Source organism: Drosophila guanche, unplaced genomic scaffold (genome assembly GCF_900245975.1).
Source record: "Drosophila guanche unplaced genomic scaffold, DGUA_6, whole genome shotgun sequence".
In the NCBI taxonomy this organism is placed as follows: domain Eukaryota; kingdom Metazoa; phylum Arthropoda; class Insecta; order Diptera; family Drosophilidae; genus Drosophila; species Drosophila guanche.
In genome coordinates this window covers 904,280-923,194 of record NW_022995760.1, presented here as the reverse complement: position 1 = coordinate 923,194, position 18,915 = coordinate 904,280, and the positions used below count along the sequence as shown (strand labels likewise).

At 44.4% G+C, this 18,915-nt stretch overlaps 2 protein-coding genes across 29 annotated transcripts in view; both read right to left on the bottom strand.

Annotated features, from left to right (window-relative positions):
• Positions 1-17,234, bottom strand: part of LOC117590755 (interference hedgehog) — a 30,568-nt gene extending 13,334 nt beyond the window's left edge. For both annotated transcript variants that reach the window (XM_034283692.1, XM_034283693.1), the window contains exon 1: positions 16,352-17,234. The gene's annotated coding sequence lies outside the window, so the exon portion shown is untranslated. The remainder of the gene's footprint in view (positions 1-16,351) is intronic.
• Positions 17,235-18,065: 831 nt separating this feature from the next.
• LOC117590752 (basement membrane-specific heparan sulfate proteoglycan core protein) overlaps positions 18,066-18,915 on the bottom strand; it is an 88,522-nt gene continuing 87,672 nt past the window's right edge. For all 27 annotated transcript variants that reach the window (XM_034283683.1, XM_034283662.1, XM_034283670.1 and 24 more), the window contains one exon: positions 18,066-18,416. In XM_034283683.1, the coding sequence (XP_034139574.1) occupies positions 18,374-18,416 (43 nt within the window). In that variant the 3' untranslated portion in view covers positions 18,066-18,373. The remainder of the gene's footprint in view (positions 18,417-18,915) is intronic.

The window sequence follows — 18,915 nt, the reverse complement described above, 5'->3', positions numbered from 1 at the left end:
TCTGAGGGCCGAGAACTCCCCTTTCGTGTTTTGCTGTCCATTTAAAAAGACATAAAAACTAAGGCGGAACAGATCCGGAACAGACAACAGATAATGCCATAAATATGCGGATACGCAATATAAAGATAATATTAAACTGAGCGAGGAAACGAAACAGGAAACAAGAAAATAAATAGAGAAATCAAGAGGAAGTTAAACACAAAAGATCGAAGCCAAAGGAACCTTTTACTGCTACTGCTTCACATTTGCAACAATGCTTTCGAGTCTTTATTTGGTTCTCACCCACTTTTCTGTGAAGCTTTTCCCCACTTTTTCCACTTATCCCACCCAAACACAGACACCTTCTTCCCGTTAGGAAACGCCCCGGAAAACGCCTTGCAGTTGTTGGGTCATAATTTTTCCAAGAATTTTTGAAATGTCGCCAAGTCGAACAGGGCCCCAAAAAAACAAAACAAAAAAAAACACAATAAAAATAAAACGAGCGCCACCCCATCTCAGATACAAGGAAAAGTCCGTTCCATCCATGTGTACGCTTGTTTGTGTGAGTGACAGTTGTCATTTTTCATAAATATTTTCCAATTTTGCCCCACAAAAGCCAAAGTGAGAAAAAAAGAACGAAAAAGCTAAGCAAAACGAAATAAAAGAACATTTTCATGGGAGGTCGAATGATTTTTGAGATCTATTGTCGAATATTATGGCAGTGACAGGCGCCATAATGATCATTAAGGAACGAGGGATTTACAATAAAAATATATTCCATATATTTCATGACCTTAGAGAGTGCCAGCCAAACTGCTAAGCCACACTGGAAGAAAGCGAGCGATCTTTCTTCAAGCTTTGATAAAAACTATCTAAAGATAGTAAGAGATGGTACAACTTTCAGCCAGAATTCCAAGAAATTAAAGCAAAAGTTAGCAAAAAATAGAGTTGAAGTGCAACGTGGGTGATCAAAACCCTCAAAGATCTAACAGAGATCCTCCCAATGCTGTGGCAGCATAAAAATATATTCCCGGAATGTGTCGCTGCCTATCGCATATCGTATTCGGTGCTGAATAGGCTGAATGGCTGGACACTGGTTAATCGAGCCACATGTAACACACACTCAAAATCAGGTACGATCTTGGATATGGCGTTGTGGCAGGCAGCCAGTTGGTGACCAAATCCGCTATTTAAGGATGACTCACTCGGTAGTCTCTCTGTGTGTCTTGTGTCTTGTGTCTGTTTGGTTTTTGTTTTTTGTATGTCGCCGTTTTGTCGGTCAGCAAATTAGAAATAGCAATAGCAGGGGCACAACAGCAGTGGAAGTGGCAGGGGCAGGCACACTCGCCCGGTGGCAACATAAAGTGACAGCAAAGCTTTTTCTAGCCGCGGCGTTTATGTGTGGGTGTGGGTGTGGGTGTGTGGGGCCTCCCCGATGCCCGGGAGAGGCGTTCGTTCTCAAGTCGCTTCTTTTCTCACAGCTGTGCAACGGGCAACGGGCAACGTGCTGATGCTGATGCTACCAATGCCGCCTCTTACTTTTGTCATAATTAATGCTTGTGGCATGCAACTTCTGCTGCTGCTGGTGCTGCTGTTACTCGTATTATTATTAGCAGCAGCAGCAGCAGCAGCAGCAGCCCTGCAGCAAACGACAACTGAGCTAATTTTCCTGCTGCTCGCATTCCACGGGTGAAAGCCACAGAGCCACTGCCACATCTGCATCTGCTGCCTCCACATCGACAGCAGCCACGCGCAATTCGAACCAAATGCAAAATGCAACAAAAAAGAAAAACTTCCAATGAGCATCGACTATGAGATACGCTGCTATGTAATACGAGGGTCTTTGAATATAAAAGAAACTAAGCAGGCAAAAACATATTGTAAAAGTCGAATCTCTATTCGGGTTTTTTATATGATCTTCACACTATAATTGTAGTTGCCAAGATCAGAATCCTTATCCATTCCTTTGTCCTGTCACATGTCTCTTCACGTCGCACATGTACCCTGCTTCTTGTCCTCTCTACGGGATACCTCGTACCGTATATCAAAAGCAAAGAAATAAATAAATGAGGGGCGAGCCACGAACAGGGTGGTAAGGCGGAGAAGAAGCATGGTCCAAAATTTATGCGTCGCCCGATTCAAATAAAGGAGTACGAGAGAGAAAGAGGAAGGAGGGAAGTCGAGGCCGAGACCGAGGCTTGAAGCCGAGTCCAGTTTTGAATATCGTTCAATTTGCGCTCTCATCCCTCAGTGTTCTCTCTGTGTCTGCTCTGTCCCGCTCTCTTGCATTCCTTTGGCAACTTCTGCTGCACTGGCGTAGTATCCATTATCCACTTTCGCGCCATCCCCTCCTTCAGCCATGCCCGTTATCCATTTTCGATGGGCTTTCATTTGCATGCCTTTTATACATTTTTCAAATACTTGGTCTTGCAATACCCTGTGGCAGAGGGAAAGGAGAGCATTACCCTACACGTTTTCACTGAATTTTCAAGATGTTTTTCGCATGCAAAATTATTCACAGAGCCGATCCATGGAAAAAATATCCACTCATATCCATCGAGACGCCATAAGAAACTTTTATCTGCACTGCGTAGAATATATCCCTTCGCAGGCATTGACCATGTTAGTTTCTAGGGTATCTGCGGCTTCGAGACTCTCTGCTTTGGACAGTGACAGAGAGAGGAGGGTGCCCACCATGTTTGGCGATTGCTATCCGCTGTGTCTTTGTCTTTGTCATTGTCTTTGTTTGGTTTTGTTGCCTTTTTTCATCGCAATTTATTTGTTTTTCATTGCATTAAATTTTGTCCATGTTATCGTCTGCCTCTCCGACTCTGTCTCCCATGTCCCTTTTTATACCCGGTACTCGAGAAGTAAATAGGGTATATTGTATTTGTGCACAAAGTATGTAACACACAGAAGAACACGTTTCCGACCCCATAAGGTATATATATTCTTGATCAGCATCAATCAATTTTGCATCCAGACTTCTGGTTGCTCACACTGTTACACGTGTATTTAAAAAGTGAGCCACGCCCCTTTCCGCCCCCGCAAAAGGGCGAAAACCTCCCAAATCAACAATTTTGAAGATACAAGAAAACATTCCGTAGGGAATGGCCATTTCTATCAGATCACCATATTGGAATCGGATTGGATCATTATTATAGCCAGAATGAAGAAATTAATTTGCAGTGGCTAAACCCACCCTGTCCCCCAGCTTTTGTTGTTCTTTTCACATTCTCTCATTCACAATCTGCTTCTTCTTCAGTCGGTCTCTGCCCCTGCCGTCCCTCTGCCACTGCCTCTGCCTCTTTTACCCCACCCCGTCCCGCAGCTTATATTTGGCGAGCTAAAGGAGCGGTTGGCGTGAGTAGTGTTGTAGATGCAGATGACAGCTGAAGAAAAAATTTAAAATTTGACAAAACACCGCTAAGGTGCAGATGTAGTACTGAGTGCCGGGTATAAAAGTTGTGCCGCGTAAGAAGCGTCTCATACGTCCCTTCTCGTTTTGTTCTGTCTGTTTGTTGGTCTCCCTCCATCTGCCTCCCTTCCTCTCACTACTTTTATTATGCGTTTGCCATAATTTGAAATTCTTCTTTGTCCACCTATGTGTTCCCCTCCCCCCTCACTGGACATTTCTGTGTGTTGTCTTACGGATTTTGGCATTTCAGTTCGTGTTGCGTTTCTTTTGAATTTTCTGCGTAATGTTCTCCACCACTTCCTCTTCCTCCTCCTACTGTACCACATTCCACACTTCTTAAGTACAGTTTTTCCACCTTGCCATCCATTTATCATAAACATTCGTCAGCTTCTTGGGGCCTGGCCGCCCTCCTCCATCATTAAGATACTATTTATGTTTTTGAGAGGTGGGGTCGGATGGTGCTTTTCCATTTCCATGTCACCTTCGGCCTCTCTATGATGCTGGGGCGTCCCTCTCTCTCTCTCTTTCTCTTACTCTAATCTCCTCTCTGTCTTGTCCTCTATTACTTTTCCAACATTCAAGCCCTTTCCTTAACTTCTTTCAGGGCTGGTAATCATGTGGGCGCCTTAATGGTCAAGAGATTAACCTCATCCCACACTACTAGCTTTTCCCATTCTCAATAATGAGTTGAATTTTCCCCTCTTGTGGGCCTTGCCCCTTGTACCCCCTCTCCCGACCCACAAGTGTGTCTTGGGGGACAAATTGTGAAAATTAATATGAGATCCATCAACCGAAATATCCACTAATTTGGCGGCAAACAGGAAATGCAAAATGCCCCAGACACACCGTACCACACACCGTCTCTGCCTCACTCACCTCTCCCCACATATACTCCTCCCCACCACTCCCACCAATGCAAACGACGAGTGCATGTGGGGCAAACGTATCCAAAATTATGAGCTCGTTTTTTCATAGGTATACTCTTTGCAGAAGGTATTATTAAAGATCGAAAGCCTTGCGACTCATCATTATCCGAATCAATATGGTCGACAGGTTTATACATGCATATATTCTTTTCCGGCAGAATCCATCCAATCCAATCCGACATTCCGATTCGCTAAGTGTACAGTGACGGAAGACAAGTGTATTTTATTTAAATATATTTCTTCTTAGAAGGGTATCAAAAGCTCCGAATCCCTAATGGGGATCTGTCTTTTTTTTGTTTTCTTTCTTTCTGTAACGTTTTTTCGCACGACAAAAAAAAACGCCCAAAAGGCAGCGCGGAACAGCAGCAGCGATGCAGCACACACCTTGTGGCGGTGGCACTCCCCTCCAATCCCCCCTACCACACATGTTAATTTTGGTCGTATTTTGTTGCTGCATTTGTTGCTGTTTTGGCATGCGGCCACAAAACATTGACGTTGGCGTTGGCGACGCCTCCGCCTCCGCCTCTTTCTCTGCTTCTGCTTGCCGCTTGCCGGGTGGCATCCACACAATTGGCCCACATTTGGTTATTGCATTCAATTTTGATCAAAGAAAGAGGGAGAAAAAAGGAGAAAGAAGAAGCAGAAACAAATTATTTGAGTGGATCTTTCCAGGACATGGCAAAATGCGTCGCCGGTTTAACTCGAGATTTTAGTTTGATTTGCTTTCTAAAATATCTTCTCCTTGAGCGTTTTCTACTTCCTCTCTCCATCACTTTTTCCTTGCCCGAACTTTAGCTGAAGCCCTCTTTTCTAGAACTTTATATAAAATGAAAATACATCCCTCCCAAAACGCTTCCTATTTCTTCTAGTCCGTGAAGCTTTTCGTGTAAATATTTATATAAACTTGTATTTTCTTTTACAGAGTGGCTTTGCACTGCTTCTATCCTTCTTTCCCTTCCCACTTTAAACCTTTTCATCTGATTTGTCTCTCTTTGTGTGTTTTTTTTTTTAGTTTGACTGCTCAATTTGCGTCACCATTTTCGCTTCTCTTCTGTTGTTGGATTCGCTTTTATTGTGGGTTTTTTTTTTGGTAATTTAAAACGCGAGCCAAGTTCTTCGATTACCTGCGGGCCTCCAGACAATGGTCAAACCTGCCTCTTGGCCTCCGACTGGCCCACCCGTCCTCCCTCGCTCCACCTCCGTCGATCGGCCGTCCACGCCCCACAAACCCGCCTTAATATGTTCATTAATTTTAATTATGAATAAATAGTCGTTGGTGTCAAAAGAACAAGAAATATATTCGTATGATTGTAAAATTTTAAGAAATAAAAAAGAACATCACGAATACAATTTAATATCCGACACACATACACACACGTTTTCTTTGTATTATTTTGGGGTGCACACTGTTGGTGTTCACTGTTGGGGCACAGTACAAGAGAAGAGAAAGAGCTTAGAAAGAGAAACGAATGATGGATGCTCTTACAATGCGAGAGAGAGAGAGAGAGAACTTTGGCCGTTATAAACTCTAGTCGAAACGTTTTGTGATATCATTATCGATGAGTTCTGCATACAAGCACTAACTTATGTACATATGTATGTACCTCCTCCTGGCAGGGTATGATCGTGTGTGAAACCGGAGGCAAGAACCGAACACTCTGCCCACTCAATTCGCTTGGAAAACTGGCGTGGATTTGTAGAACATACAACGGTGTCGTCTTACATTTTCATTACCAGAGTGCATTTTGTGCATTACGTTGCCTCTCCCTCTTCCATTCGGCCACTCTCCCACTCACTCGTCTCTCCCACTCTCCCAATCTCCCTCATACACCACTCGCTGCAACACTCTTTGAATGCATAAATTCAGCAAGGTTCGAGTATTTTCTTATGCCCTTCCTCCTTCGTCTTCCCCTGAAGACAGCGACGCTTTGGCGCGCCTGTAATCCCAGCTCGTTTTGCTGAATTCTGAGCGACAGTTTCGTCATCAGTGCATCAGAGACAAAGAGATAAAGAGACAGAGAGACAGAGAGAGAGATACATAGATAACAACTCAATAGGAGCGGCGGACCGTGGACAGCGATGAGTGCCAAAAAAATCAGAGATAGTATGAAAGCTTGGATACCCTTTAGCCGTTTAGCCTGTGGCTAAATTGGTAGTTGAGGAATGTGCTCGAATATCGTATGAGATCGCTTCATCCCTAATCTACAGAACACTCTAGGTTAGGGTGTACGGCAATGAACTACAGTCGTATTACCCCCTGGAAAAATATGAAATATTGTATGTACAAATTAATTATGCAATTAAGCACGCGTCGACCGCTTCTTGGGCGGGAGGGCAGCACTGCCAAAACACATAAACAATTACACATGCAACAATGTCCGCTAGTAAGTTGCAGTATCAATCTGTTGCGAGGAGTGTGGAGTGCTCAGTGCACGCCACTCGAATGAAGTATAAAATGGAATAAAATGAAGATTTCCTGCCACTCGTAGTGGCATCTCATTGCTGGTTTTCCCATGAAAAGTGCAATTGATGCAGAAATTCAAACACGTTGGCGCAATGGGGCGTGGCAGACAGAAATAAACACGAACGGAAAGGTACGGGGAATGGTATGGCAGCAGGAGAAGAAGTGCGAGTGGGAGTGAGAGAGAGACTGCAAAGAGGTTACACTTCTATCATTCATATGAGGTCCATTTGTGTTTTCCGCTTTTTTAAGTGCTTTTCGCACGCCCCTCCCCCACACCTGGTCACCCTCTCTCTTGCACTCACCTGCGGCGACAGTGGCGTGCCGCCTGTACATATTTATATCGTTCTCTGTGCAGTGGAACAGAATCGAATATCTGTTGATATTGCGAATGGTTCCCATTAAAAATATGAAAGAATTTCATTCCAATCGTATTCCAATTGTAATGAAAAATACCTTTCGAAAATCTATCATGTATTCATGATATTGTTCTTCCGAGGGTACCCAAAGCTTCGGTCTCGCACGAAGCTCGTCTTTCTTTTTGGTTTTTATGGTCGTGCGGCGCGCTCTTTCGGTTTTATTAGATCATATTATCTATTTTGGGACGACAAATTTGTAATTTAGATCAACTCGTCGCGACGGCGATGCGGACGCAGCGGCAGACAGCGGTAGTGGAAAGAGCAGAGTCGGTGGCAGTGGTGGGAAGGGGCCGTAACCGTTATGGGCTTTTAATTAATTGGCATTTATTTTTTGGCATTTAATTGAAACAAGAAGTTGGGAAGGCACAGTAGGGGTGCTCAGTGATGCGTGGGGATGATGGGTTGCCCCAAATTGCTGGTTTGATTGAATGATTGAATGATTGAATGATTCCCCCCCCAAAAACATTGTCGAATTCTCGAGATTTCATTCCACTAGAAACGCGGGATCGTTTACTGTTCTTCCACCTCCATCTCAATTCTTGGGCTCTCTGTGTTCTATTATTTGTTCTCCTTAGTTTGCCTTTCTCATGAAATGCAATAAACCCGAATTTAATTTCTGTTTTTATTTGCTTCATTTATTTACTTGCCCCGGACGTACGTGCCACAACACCCCCCCACCGACGCCAATATGTACAAACATCCCATACCGTGGGGCAGGGACCCCTTATCAGCGGACCCGAATCAATGGACGGCAGGGACAGATGGAGGGACAGAGGTTTTATCACGTAACAAAAGTCAGAAAGAGAACACATACATACAACACACAAATTTCAAGTACAAACAAATATTCTTCAGGGGCGGGAAGGATGGGGTTCCGCTTTAAACTGGTTCGAAATTTGACATTCCAAAGCTTGAAAACTTTATGCATTCCGCAAGGAATCGGAATTAAAGCTCGTAATCCAAGCAGAAATCCACATTTTAATTGCTCTTCCAATGTTTGCCCTTGAACAGTGACCAAAAGAGAGACTTGGAATTTGTGAGAGAGAGGAGACTCAGTCAAAAGTCGGAAACAATTAGCAGATGCCGTCAGATGGAAGTGGACGAGAGAGAGAGGGGACAGAGTGGAGGTACCAGCGGCGGTGGATCAGGTATGGCCGAAGGGCCACCAAATAATTTAATCTGTGAGGGCGAATGTCGGGTGGCTGGCTCGCAGTAAGCGTTGCCTTGGAATGCAGTGGATTCTATTTCTCGGATTTCCAGAGAAACACACACACACACAAACAAAATGTTGGAAAAGTGATATATAGAGGGGGAACTCACAATCAATGAGAATACTGTTCACCTCCCCTCCACGAAAACCATGCTTCTCTTTGGTATGCGCTGCTTCAAGGTGAACCCAAGGTGTATTCCAAATAGGGTGTTGCTTTTCCAGGCAACGCTCAACTAAGCCGACGAGTTACGTTTTTATTTGACCCAAGTAGTAAGCAGGAGTTGGTCAAGAGTATGAAAAACTTCACAGCAATTTCTGTGACTTACCATGTCGAAAATGCACCTTGGTCAGGAACGAAGAAGAAGCCGAAAAAAAAGACAAACCGAAAGACAAACGTGACTGTCTGCCTCTCTCTTTTCGTCACCCACTCTCTTTATGTGGTCATGCAAATGCGGATGCAATGCGGATGCAGCGGTGCAGACACTTTTTGACTTCAGCTTCAGCTTCGAAGCTGCTCTGCTCCACTCCACTCTTCTGCGATGCCTTTCACTTCACCCCTCTCACCCCTTCGACCCCACTCGATCACTGTTCCATAATAAAGCAGTTAAAATGTTGCCCGTCGCATTCTCAATCTCGTCGCCGGCAGGTAGCGATGCTCTCTGGCTCTCTTCTTTGTTGCTGCATCTCTGCTCTTGCTGCAGAGCATACCTTTACCTATGTACATTGTACATACATATGTATGTCTATCTGTTCCTCTGCCTGCTGCTCCTGCATCTCTGTTGCTGCCTTTACCTCTGCTCGTGTGGGCGTAATAGAGCCAATGCGACGTCGCAGCTCTCTGCTCTGTTCGGTCTCTTTTGTACTCCTCATTCCACAAGTCTCTTCTTTCGGTTGAACTTTGTGCGGCGTCTATTTATGAATGAAATCCGTTTAAGCCTGAACCGCTAGCGGCTGGCCCTCCCCTGCCCCGCCTCCGACACTCAGGGCTGACGATGAATGAACGTGCAACACAGCGGCGGTAACACGGCGATAGCACAATACAGTTTTTGTCGTAGCAGCGATGGCTGGAAAATGGTTGCGGTAAGGTAATGGAAGAAGAAGTCGAAGGGGTTGCGGGACCCAAACTAAAGCTCATCCAACGGTTCATTGCACATAGTCTGCCGTGTCCCATGGCAGATGCCAAATTAATGGAGCCTCCCCAAACCGCCTTCCATACGATCAGCTGCGTTTTGCTTGAGTGAGCAAATTGAGCCGCCAATTGAGCAGCAAAAGGAGATCGAAGAGCGGGAGAACCAATATACATTAACCAGCATGAAGAAATAGAAGCCGGGAAGCCTTGGAAGGGAACCCATCGAAACGCAGATGAGGATGAAGGTCCGATGCATTTACCGTTTCGCATGCGAGTCGGGTGCAAAAGTTTCAGCCCAGGCTCTAATGCATGTGTATGTCCCGTTCCAGCTACAGTTACGTTTAAGATATTTGCAAACATATTCGTATCTCTCCCTCGTTGCTCTGCGGCTAATCACTTCTTTGGAGGCAGCAGCAGCACTGCAAAACTTTCAAAAAACAAAACAAAAACTCAAACGAAAGCAAAGAAAACAGAGCACCACAGACGGAGATTTACGCCTTTCTTTCCCTAGCCTGACCACAGTCACACAGAGCTATGGATACGCTTCCAAAGAGTATTTGAGATTTACAATGAGTAAGTCCATTTTTGTGCTTTTAAATTCATTTACGAGCAGTGTCATTTAGCAGTGGAGCAAATAATTTTGTAGAAGAAAATTGATACTACAAAAATGGATATCAATAGGGTATCCAATGTGCGAATTTCTTTGCGGGTTTCTTTCTTTATTATACCCGGTACTCGAAGAGTAAATAGGGTATATTGTATTTGTGCACAAAGTGAATGTTTGTAACACACAGAAGGAAACGTTTCCGAACCCATAAGGTAAATATATTCTTGATCAGCATCAATAGCCGAGTCGATTGAGCCATGTCTGTCTGTCCGTCCGTCCTGATGAGCGCCTAGTACTCAGAGACTATAAGAGCTAGTACCACCAAATTTTGCATCCAGACTGTATGCTCACACTGTTACACGTGTATTTAAAAAATGAGCCACGCCCCCTTCCGCCCTCGCAAAAGGGCGAAAACCTCCCAAATCAACAATTTTGAAGATAAAAGAAAACATTCAGATCTCCAAATTGGGATCCGATTGGATCATTATTATAGCCAGAATGAAGAAATTAATTTGCAGTGGCTAAACCCACCCTGTCCCTCAGCTTTTGTTGTTCTTTTCACATTCTCTCATTCACACTCTTCTTCTGCTTCACTCGGCCTCTGTCTCTACCGTCCCGCTGCCTCTGGCGCGAGTCTGCAGTGTGTGGGTCTAGGGAAGAGCGGCGAGCTAAAGGAGCGTGTTGGTGTGAGAAGTGTTGTAGATGTAGATGACAGATGAAGAAAATATTTTAAATTTGACAAAACACCGCTAAGGTGCAGATTGAGTGCCGGGTATAAAAGTTGTGACGCGTAAGAAGCGTCTCACACGTCCCTTCTCGTTTTTTTTTAGATCTGGCAAATGCTGCTTATCATGAACGTTGATCTATGACTTGGCGCGACTCTTCCCTTCAATCCGCTCTGCCCCGCTCCCACTCACCACTCCATTCGGCGCGAGAGCTTGGAACGTTCGTTCGAACTCATTTTCTAATTGCCCCACGGTGGAATGGTGGAATGGTTGGATACGATGGTACACGAGCAGAGGAATGTCTGTCTATTCATTCGCAGTTCTCTGGCTCACTGGAGTCGCCCCCCTCCCACCGTGCGCACCACCCCTCTCAACGCTGTAAGCCAGTCTCTGGTATGTGTGTTTCGTTGGGGTCTCATTTCGTTTCGTTTTTTTTCCTGTTTCCACGCAGGTTTAATTACCACGGAAGACTCGAAGACTCCACAAAGAGAGCAGCAGAGCAGTCCAAAAAGAGAGAGGGAGGGGATCTCTACAGATCGAATCGGAATTGGAATCTCGGTTTTAGAATTTGCATTGGGACTGAGAGCTCGACCCGACCCTCGTGTGCGAAGTTAGAGGTACAGTGGGACACAGAGCCAGACAGACATATAGACAGAGGGACAGACATACCGATCGTCTGCTATTTTAATTGAGTTCACAAATGTTCTGAACCGAGCCCCATTCACAGCTGGCGGGCCCCCCCACCGCCCAACAAAAACAATAACAACACATCTACCGATCTCTCCATCGCTGACAGCTACGTGCTGGGCCTGGGTCCACATCTCTCTCCTCTGTCTCCTATGTCGATTCGATAAGTAGAATTGAATGCTTAGTTGGTTAGTTAGTCGGAAATCAAGGCATTCGATTCTTCGATTATTCAATATTTTCACAGTGCTTGTGGGAAATTAATACATCATCTGGCCCCCAGGCGTCCCCTAGGCACCAGTGGGTACCGCATACCGTACCGGAGCCCCCCATCTGTGGACTTTTAATTAAAAACTGCCTCAAACAGGTGTGTGTGTGTGTGTTTATAGAGAGATCAAAGAAGTATTGATTAACCGAAGAACTTTTTACGGCCAGATCTCTAGATCATAATTCAATTGAAATTTCCTGAGAATTCATATAATACTTCCCTCAACGAAATCTGATGAGTCCTTGTTCTCTACTCTAGTTGCCAGCTAAGATTAGAGTACATTATGAACCAATATTCCGAGATTATCGGTATTTCTATTTCGGAAATCCCATTCAGACTGCTGATCCGGAATGAACCGTTTCGAATTGCCTTCAAAGACTTGACCTATCCTCAGATTCTCAGATACGAGCAGAACATCCGCACGCACAATGAAATTTCCCATTTTCATTTCCATTTTCACCTTCCCTTCCCTCTGTCCCTCTCTCTCACTCTCTGGTTTCTTCACAGTTCTGTGAACACTTGTCCAGAGTCCTACCTAAGCCATTCCGTCTGTCTTTCCGTGTGTCTGTGGCTGTGTCGCGGCTCCTCCTCTACCTGTGTCAATGTCAAACTTCAGCGCTAAATTGTCGCTTATTAAATGTCTTTCGGAGCGGCGTAGACTGACACGGAGACGAGCGAGCCACTTTATCAAAGAGACAAAAGAAGCGGAGAAGAACAGAACCGAACTAAAATTCCACGTAACAGAGCGTTGCGGCCCATTGTCGAAAATTATGACTTGTTTTGGGATTTGGGAGTGCAAATAGCTCACTTCCTGTCTGTCTCGCTCACTGTCTCTGCCTCTCTGCCCCGCCACTGCTGTCCTGTCATTCTTTTTCTCTCACTCTCTCTCTCTCTCTCTCACTCTCTGTCTGTCTGGCTGTGTGTCTCTTGCGCAGACGCAAAAGCGCTCTGATTGCTGTCGTCGTTGTTTATGACTCCTCCTTCATCTCTGCTTGTTGTTGTCACTCTGCCCGCCGATGTCTGGCTGATAAGGAACGTGCGGTATGCGGGGAACATTTACCCTCTTTGTCTGCTCCTCCTCCGACTTCTCCTTCGCTTCTGTTTTTGTTACTGATGTCCTCGGTGCGATAAGGCGGGGAGAGGGGACATCTCTACGTGCTACCGACATGCAGCTCTACCATTGGATTTATACGAAGGGCATGTTATAATGTAGGTAAGGCAGTGCTTTGACGCACACAGGGAAAGGGTGTTCGACAGAAGGTAAAGCAGTCCTTCCAAGAACAGAGAGCGTGACTGACTACAGGAGGATATGTGCAGCAAAAAGTCAAGGAGCAGCTTCATATTTTAACACTGACTAACACAAAAAGAGATTCCAATTGAAAGATACATTACCTTCTGCTTAATTGATCATGGAATCTATGATTTTTCAAGGACTGTGACTGTGATCTGAGGAGGGGCGTGGCACCACCATTCATGTCTGCGCGATCACATTACGTCGTAATGCGCTTCCGTTTTCCCTCTCTCGCTTACCTACTTTCGGGGCTAATTTGAGGCTGCGCAAAGGCGCCGCCACCGCCACCGCCACCGCCACCGTCGCGTCTGCCATTCAGATTGATTTGGTAAGACGGGGAGGACCAGCCCCAGTCTTCACTCCGAATCCGGGCCAATCCCAATCCCAATCCCAGCATGCAATTACACTTCCGCCCAAGAAAGAAAGAAGGAAAGGCGAACAAAAGCAACAAAAACAAAAAGAAAAACCAAAAACGAAACGAAACTCGAACCCTACTCGAGAGCTCTGCAGCCTCTCCTCCATTCAGACTCTCTGTCTCTGAATCTGCGGCTCATTCACAGATCGAGAGCCCATTCCGTGGACCATTCATTCATTCATTCATGTTGATTGCCACCTTTGGGCAGCCCTGCCTCTCCCTCTCCACTTTTCCAATGCCGCACGCTGCCGTGGGGCAGCAGCCGCAGCAACAGCAACAGACTCTGACTCTCTTGTGGCTCCAATGATTAGTCTGTGCTAATGAACAGGCGGCGGCATCGGCTACCTAGCGCAAAAAAAAACACCAAACACCGAAGAAACTGAAAAAAACGACACAACGGAGGCCCCGAGAAGGCAGCAGCGACAGCGACAGCAGCAGCAGGGCAGCAAACAAACAGAAATCAAATCCAATTTATGTTTTCAACATTAATCATAATTTTGTTTTTGTTTTTCTTTTTTTGGGGGCCCTCGATTCCGTGTAGCCGTAGCGTGAAATAATTTTTATGCGCCGTTTTTACGGTTCCAAAAAGCAGAAAAACACGAATCGGAATCGGAATCGGAATTTGGAATCTGTGGGGGAAAAAACCTCAATGGATCTTCCGCATGAGAAAAAGGTGTCAATGTCTAATTTTGTGATGCATTTTCTGTTTTCCTCATTATGAAAATGATAGAGGGGATCATCTGGGTAAGAGGGGGAGAATAACTGGATCAGTGGATCATTATTAATGGTGTGCGAGAGAATCGATACGCGATTGCTTTGGCCATGAGAAATCCCCACCAAAGAAAATTGAAAGATCTGAAGAAATGATTTCGTATTTCACATTTCGTACGTAGAGTATGCAGATTGGGGAGTAGATTGGTTTTAGACATGTTTTAGATGGGGCAAATTCAACCTGTATTCCAAGTTGCTTAATTAACAGATCAGACATATGATTTGTCTATGGTCTTGACCCTGATTTCATGGGTCATTCCAAGTACGGGTCATTATTCCCATTTACCTATGTATTTCAAGTCGGTAGCAACGGACAACGGAGATGCCAGCTACGAGAAGAAACTAAGGATAGATCTGTTTCTGCTCTGTTGAGGAGAGCCACTTGAAAAGCAATTTTTGTTGAAATTTATTTTCCATTTATCGCTTTATTTATTTTTCTACCTTTTTACCCAACAGTGTGTGGCCCTGGACACCGGTTTGGGCCCTGATTCTGATTCTGATTCTGGTTCTTTTTCTGGGTTCTCTCTTCTGTGTTCTATCTGCTTATGCGATTAGAGTGGTCCAAAGGAGGAGCCCTCCCATAAGATGACGATGCTCTGTCGATGAGGATTGAGGATGGGACTGATGAGGATGATGATGATGATGATGCTGCTGATGCTGCTGCTCTTGCTCTTCGCTCGTTGTGTGTTTATTTTTGTTTGGACCCAGAGACCTTTTTGTTTGTCTGCATTTTCGATGAATCGAAAAAAAAAAAAACGAAGAAGACCAAGAAGGGAATCTGGTCTCAATGGGCGCACAACAGCATCCAAGGGTCGGGGCACAACAATCGAAAGTAATAATGAAATCCCATCAACAGGCAGTGTTAAAAAGAATGAGAAGCAGGAATAACAAAAGAGATGCGAGATGCGAGATGCCCAGGGCCAGGGAGAGGGCCCTCTTCTTCTGTCCAGTGCCCACCATTCTCCCATTCTCTTTCTCATTTCCAATTCCTTTTTGGGTTTTGCAGCAGAATGAGGGAACGACGGACGTCTCGGACGACACTTGCCTTCATTTTTATTATGCTCTGCTGCTCTCTGGGCTTTTCCTGCCCCTTACATTTTTCTGCCTTTTGATTTATTGTTAGCAGGAAAGAGCGAGCCATGTTCTCGTTCTCTGGGATCTCTCTGGGATTGGGATGTCGGGGTCCGGTTAGGCTCATCTCATGATAGATTTAGCCGGCAAAGGGTAAGGTACAGAGTATCACTCACTCACTGCTCAAATGTGTTTCAAAAATGATTTTATCTTATTAATAATTGAAAATATTTGAAGAATTTTGAATGCAAAGAATTGCGGGAGAGCGTTGAGAATGAAATGGCAGTGGAATGGCCTCACCTTCTGTTTGACATACCTTTCTAGATCATGTTCTTGTTGCCTGATGCATACAGGAATGTGCGTGTCTCTCACAAAACAACTAGTTATGCACTCTCTCTCTGTGCCTCTTTCTGGTTTCTATTCTTGTGGCAGAGTCTCGTAGACAGTTCATTAGTGCCATCAACAAGTTGGGTGCGGGGTGGGGACATAAAGGATGACGGGACCTAACCCTACCCCTTACTCCCCGCTTACCTTACATGCTGCAAAAACAACAACAAAAACAGCTGGAAGGCAGCTTTCCCATTGAAGGAGGGGGAGGAGGTTTGGATCCCAGCTAAAGTCCGATGTGCAACACGCAACATGCAACACTTGTTCGATGACCCACAAAGTAACGGCAATTGGCGACTGGCGTGTACAGTGGCCAGTCGCCAAACTGGTGAGCCGCCCACCCAAAAAAGGACATAACCACATGACCATCAATGCGGCGAGCAGAAGGAGTCGGTGAAGGAGAAGGCGGTGGTGGTGGAGGAGGAGGAGGAGGAGGAGGAGGAGGAGGAGAAGAGTTGTCAACTGGAATCGATCGATATGGCGATGGGGCTCTGACATTTATGGACAGCGCTGACCAGATGAACTACTTTCGAGCTACTTGCAACGCGAGGCAGGCAGTCAATATACCGTTAAAAAGACCCGACACTCACCTGTGCAATTGTAGGAAGGCAGCCGGAGGTGGAGGTGAACCGATTCACCGAAGGGTGATGTGATCGTCGACTGAGTCCGACAATCCGCAGGCAAAACGGTAAATATTTTGATTAGATTTTGATCACTTTTGAGGGCATGCTTGCCATTTTTTCCCACAAACGACGGAATACGACGACGAGAGGAAACCCAAATACTCGTAAATAAAATAAACCTATTAAAGATTTTATGGCATTTTCAAAGCCTTTACAAAAACACTCTAAAAAAAAAACAACACACACACTGAACCGCAATTTTCGGGGGTCCCTTGATCTTTAGTCACATCCGCTGATCTGCTGTTGGGATCTAGACCGATCCAATCTGATGATCTATTGTCGACCGATCGATTGTGTTCGCGCTGCTGCACCTTGGTGTCTTGCCTTTTGCTGTTTTGTCGTTGGTTTATTGAATGAATGATGCGAATATAATTTATTGTTATTGTGTATATGTTTTGAGTTGTTGTTGTATTTTGTATTTTGTATTTTGCCGGTTTGCCGTTTGCCCGTTTTAAAAATAAACAATCTCTTGGCACACGCACTTTTTCCTCGCGCAACGATTTATTTTGAGAATTTCCCTTTGATTTTTCACTATTCGTAGCTCCCTCTCAAACTCTCGCTCTCTCTGTGGCCGGAACTAGCATTCGTTAATAGTATTAACAACAATCAAACAAACAATAAAAAAGAACAGCAAAATAAAACCTGGCTCTGATGGGAAACCAATTCACACTCACGGTAGCTGTAGGCTTTCGAAAGGGGATAAGCAAACACGATTTGGGAACCCGCCAAAGCAAAAGCAGTTTCGCTCCACTCTTCTCTCGCACCGGACACGTCTGAACTGCTTGACGGCACGAAGTTGAGTGAGTGTGGTGGTGGTTCGGCTACGACCGACTCGGCCAGCCGCCGGATGCTCTGGCATGTCCGAGTGCCAGTGCCAGTGCCGAAGCGCCCGAATGCACGGCGATATTGGGAAGCTGCGCGCGCCTGCCTGCCTGCCAGCCTGCCTGCCTTCAGCGCGCAGAGTTTCGGTCGGTACGGCGGGTCCTCCCTCCTACTGCTTGGATTCCTGTTTCCTGCGCCCCACCCCATACCATTCCACCGCCCAACACGTGCCAAATTATTGTTGTTTTGATACCCCTTAGTAGAAGGGCCATGATGCCTGGGAGAGTAAAACACATTTCAATCTATTGTAGCTTTCGTTTTGTAATATATATTTATTCTTTTTTTGCGGTTGTTTGTTTTGCCTGCTTATGCGCTCTTCCACTCCCACTGTGCGTGTTTCGTTCGTTTTTACATACATCCAGCACAGTGGGTGGTTTCGTATTCGGTATATGATAATTGTATGATGGGTGGCTGGCTGCATATTTATTTCACAAATTTCCAATTACATTTTTTCCATCGAATGTTAATTTTAGAGCATTTTACACTGGGGGTTTACACAGGAAAAAAAAACATACTTCATAATAATAAAATATAAACTATAATTATGTATAATTAAAATGCATCTGCCATTGAGCATTTCTCTGGTTGTTGCTTGTTGCCTGTTCTTTGTCGTTACTTTTGCATTCTGTGTGTTTCTGTTGGCTAGTATGCGGTTTTTTCTTTCTTTGTTGTAGAGTTAGTTAGGCCTTAATCTTTATATATTATTGTTATTATTGTTATTATTGTTTTCTGTTTCTTTTTCGATTCGGTTCTCGTGTCGTCTCACTTTTTCATATGGCTTTTATTTTTTATTTTTTTTGTTTGTGATATTTCTCTCATCTTTTTCTTGCTACAATCTTTAACTTAGACTTAAGGATCGAAGAAGCAATCATAGTTTTGGGTCTCGACACACACAGAACATGTCGTAAATGTTATTTCATCCTTCGCGTACAAGTGTGTGCGTGCATGTACGATATACAATATAAAAATTGGGCTTCATTTTGTTTGTTAATTAATTAAAAAGCTAATTTCGGTTGCTGATTCGCGTGTTGTGTGTGTGCGTATCCCTTACACAACTGGCGGTTCGGTGCCTCCCAGGGACTCATCGTTACTATAAGGCGAAACAAATCAAGCAAAAAAGAATATTAAAGTAAAGTAAATCAATGTAAAATAAATGTTTAATAAAGATTAAATGAAAAACGATGAATAATCGATAAAGATAACGATAAGTTAATCGATAGAGACAGGAAAAATGAATAAAAATGGAAAGAAAAGAAATTGCAATCTGTTGAAACTCAAGAGTAGAGGGAAAATATTGATTAATGATTTAAACCAGAACAGTTGGAAAAGGGTGCGATAAACAATTAGGTCGATAAAAACTGCAAAAAAAACCTTCTTAATTGCCTATTCGGGTCGGTTTACTGTAACTATGACAAAAACTTGGGTATTTGAGGATCATTTGAACAGGGTAAAAGCCTCATCAGTCTGCCATTTCAGACTTATTCAATATTCATACTTAATGTAACGTGTGTAGGTTAGTTTGTATGGTTCGTTTCGGAACTGTCTTTTCTTTTCTTTTCTTTTCTTTTCTTTTCTTTATGTTTACTGAA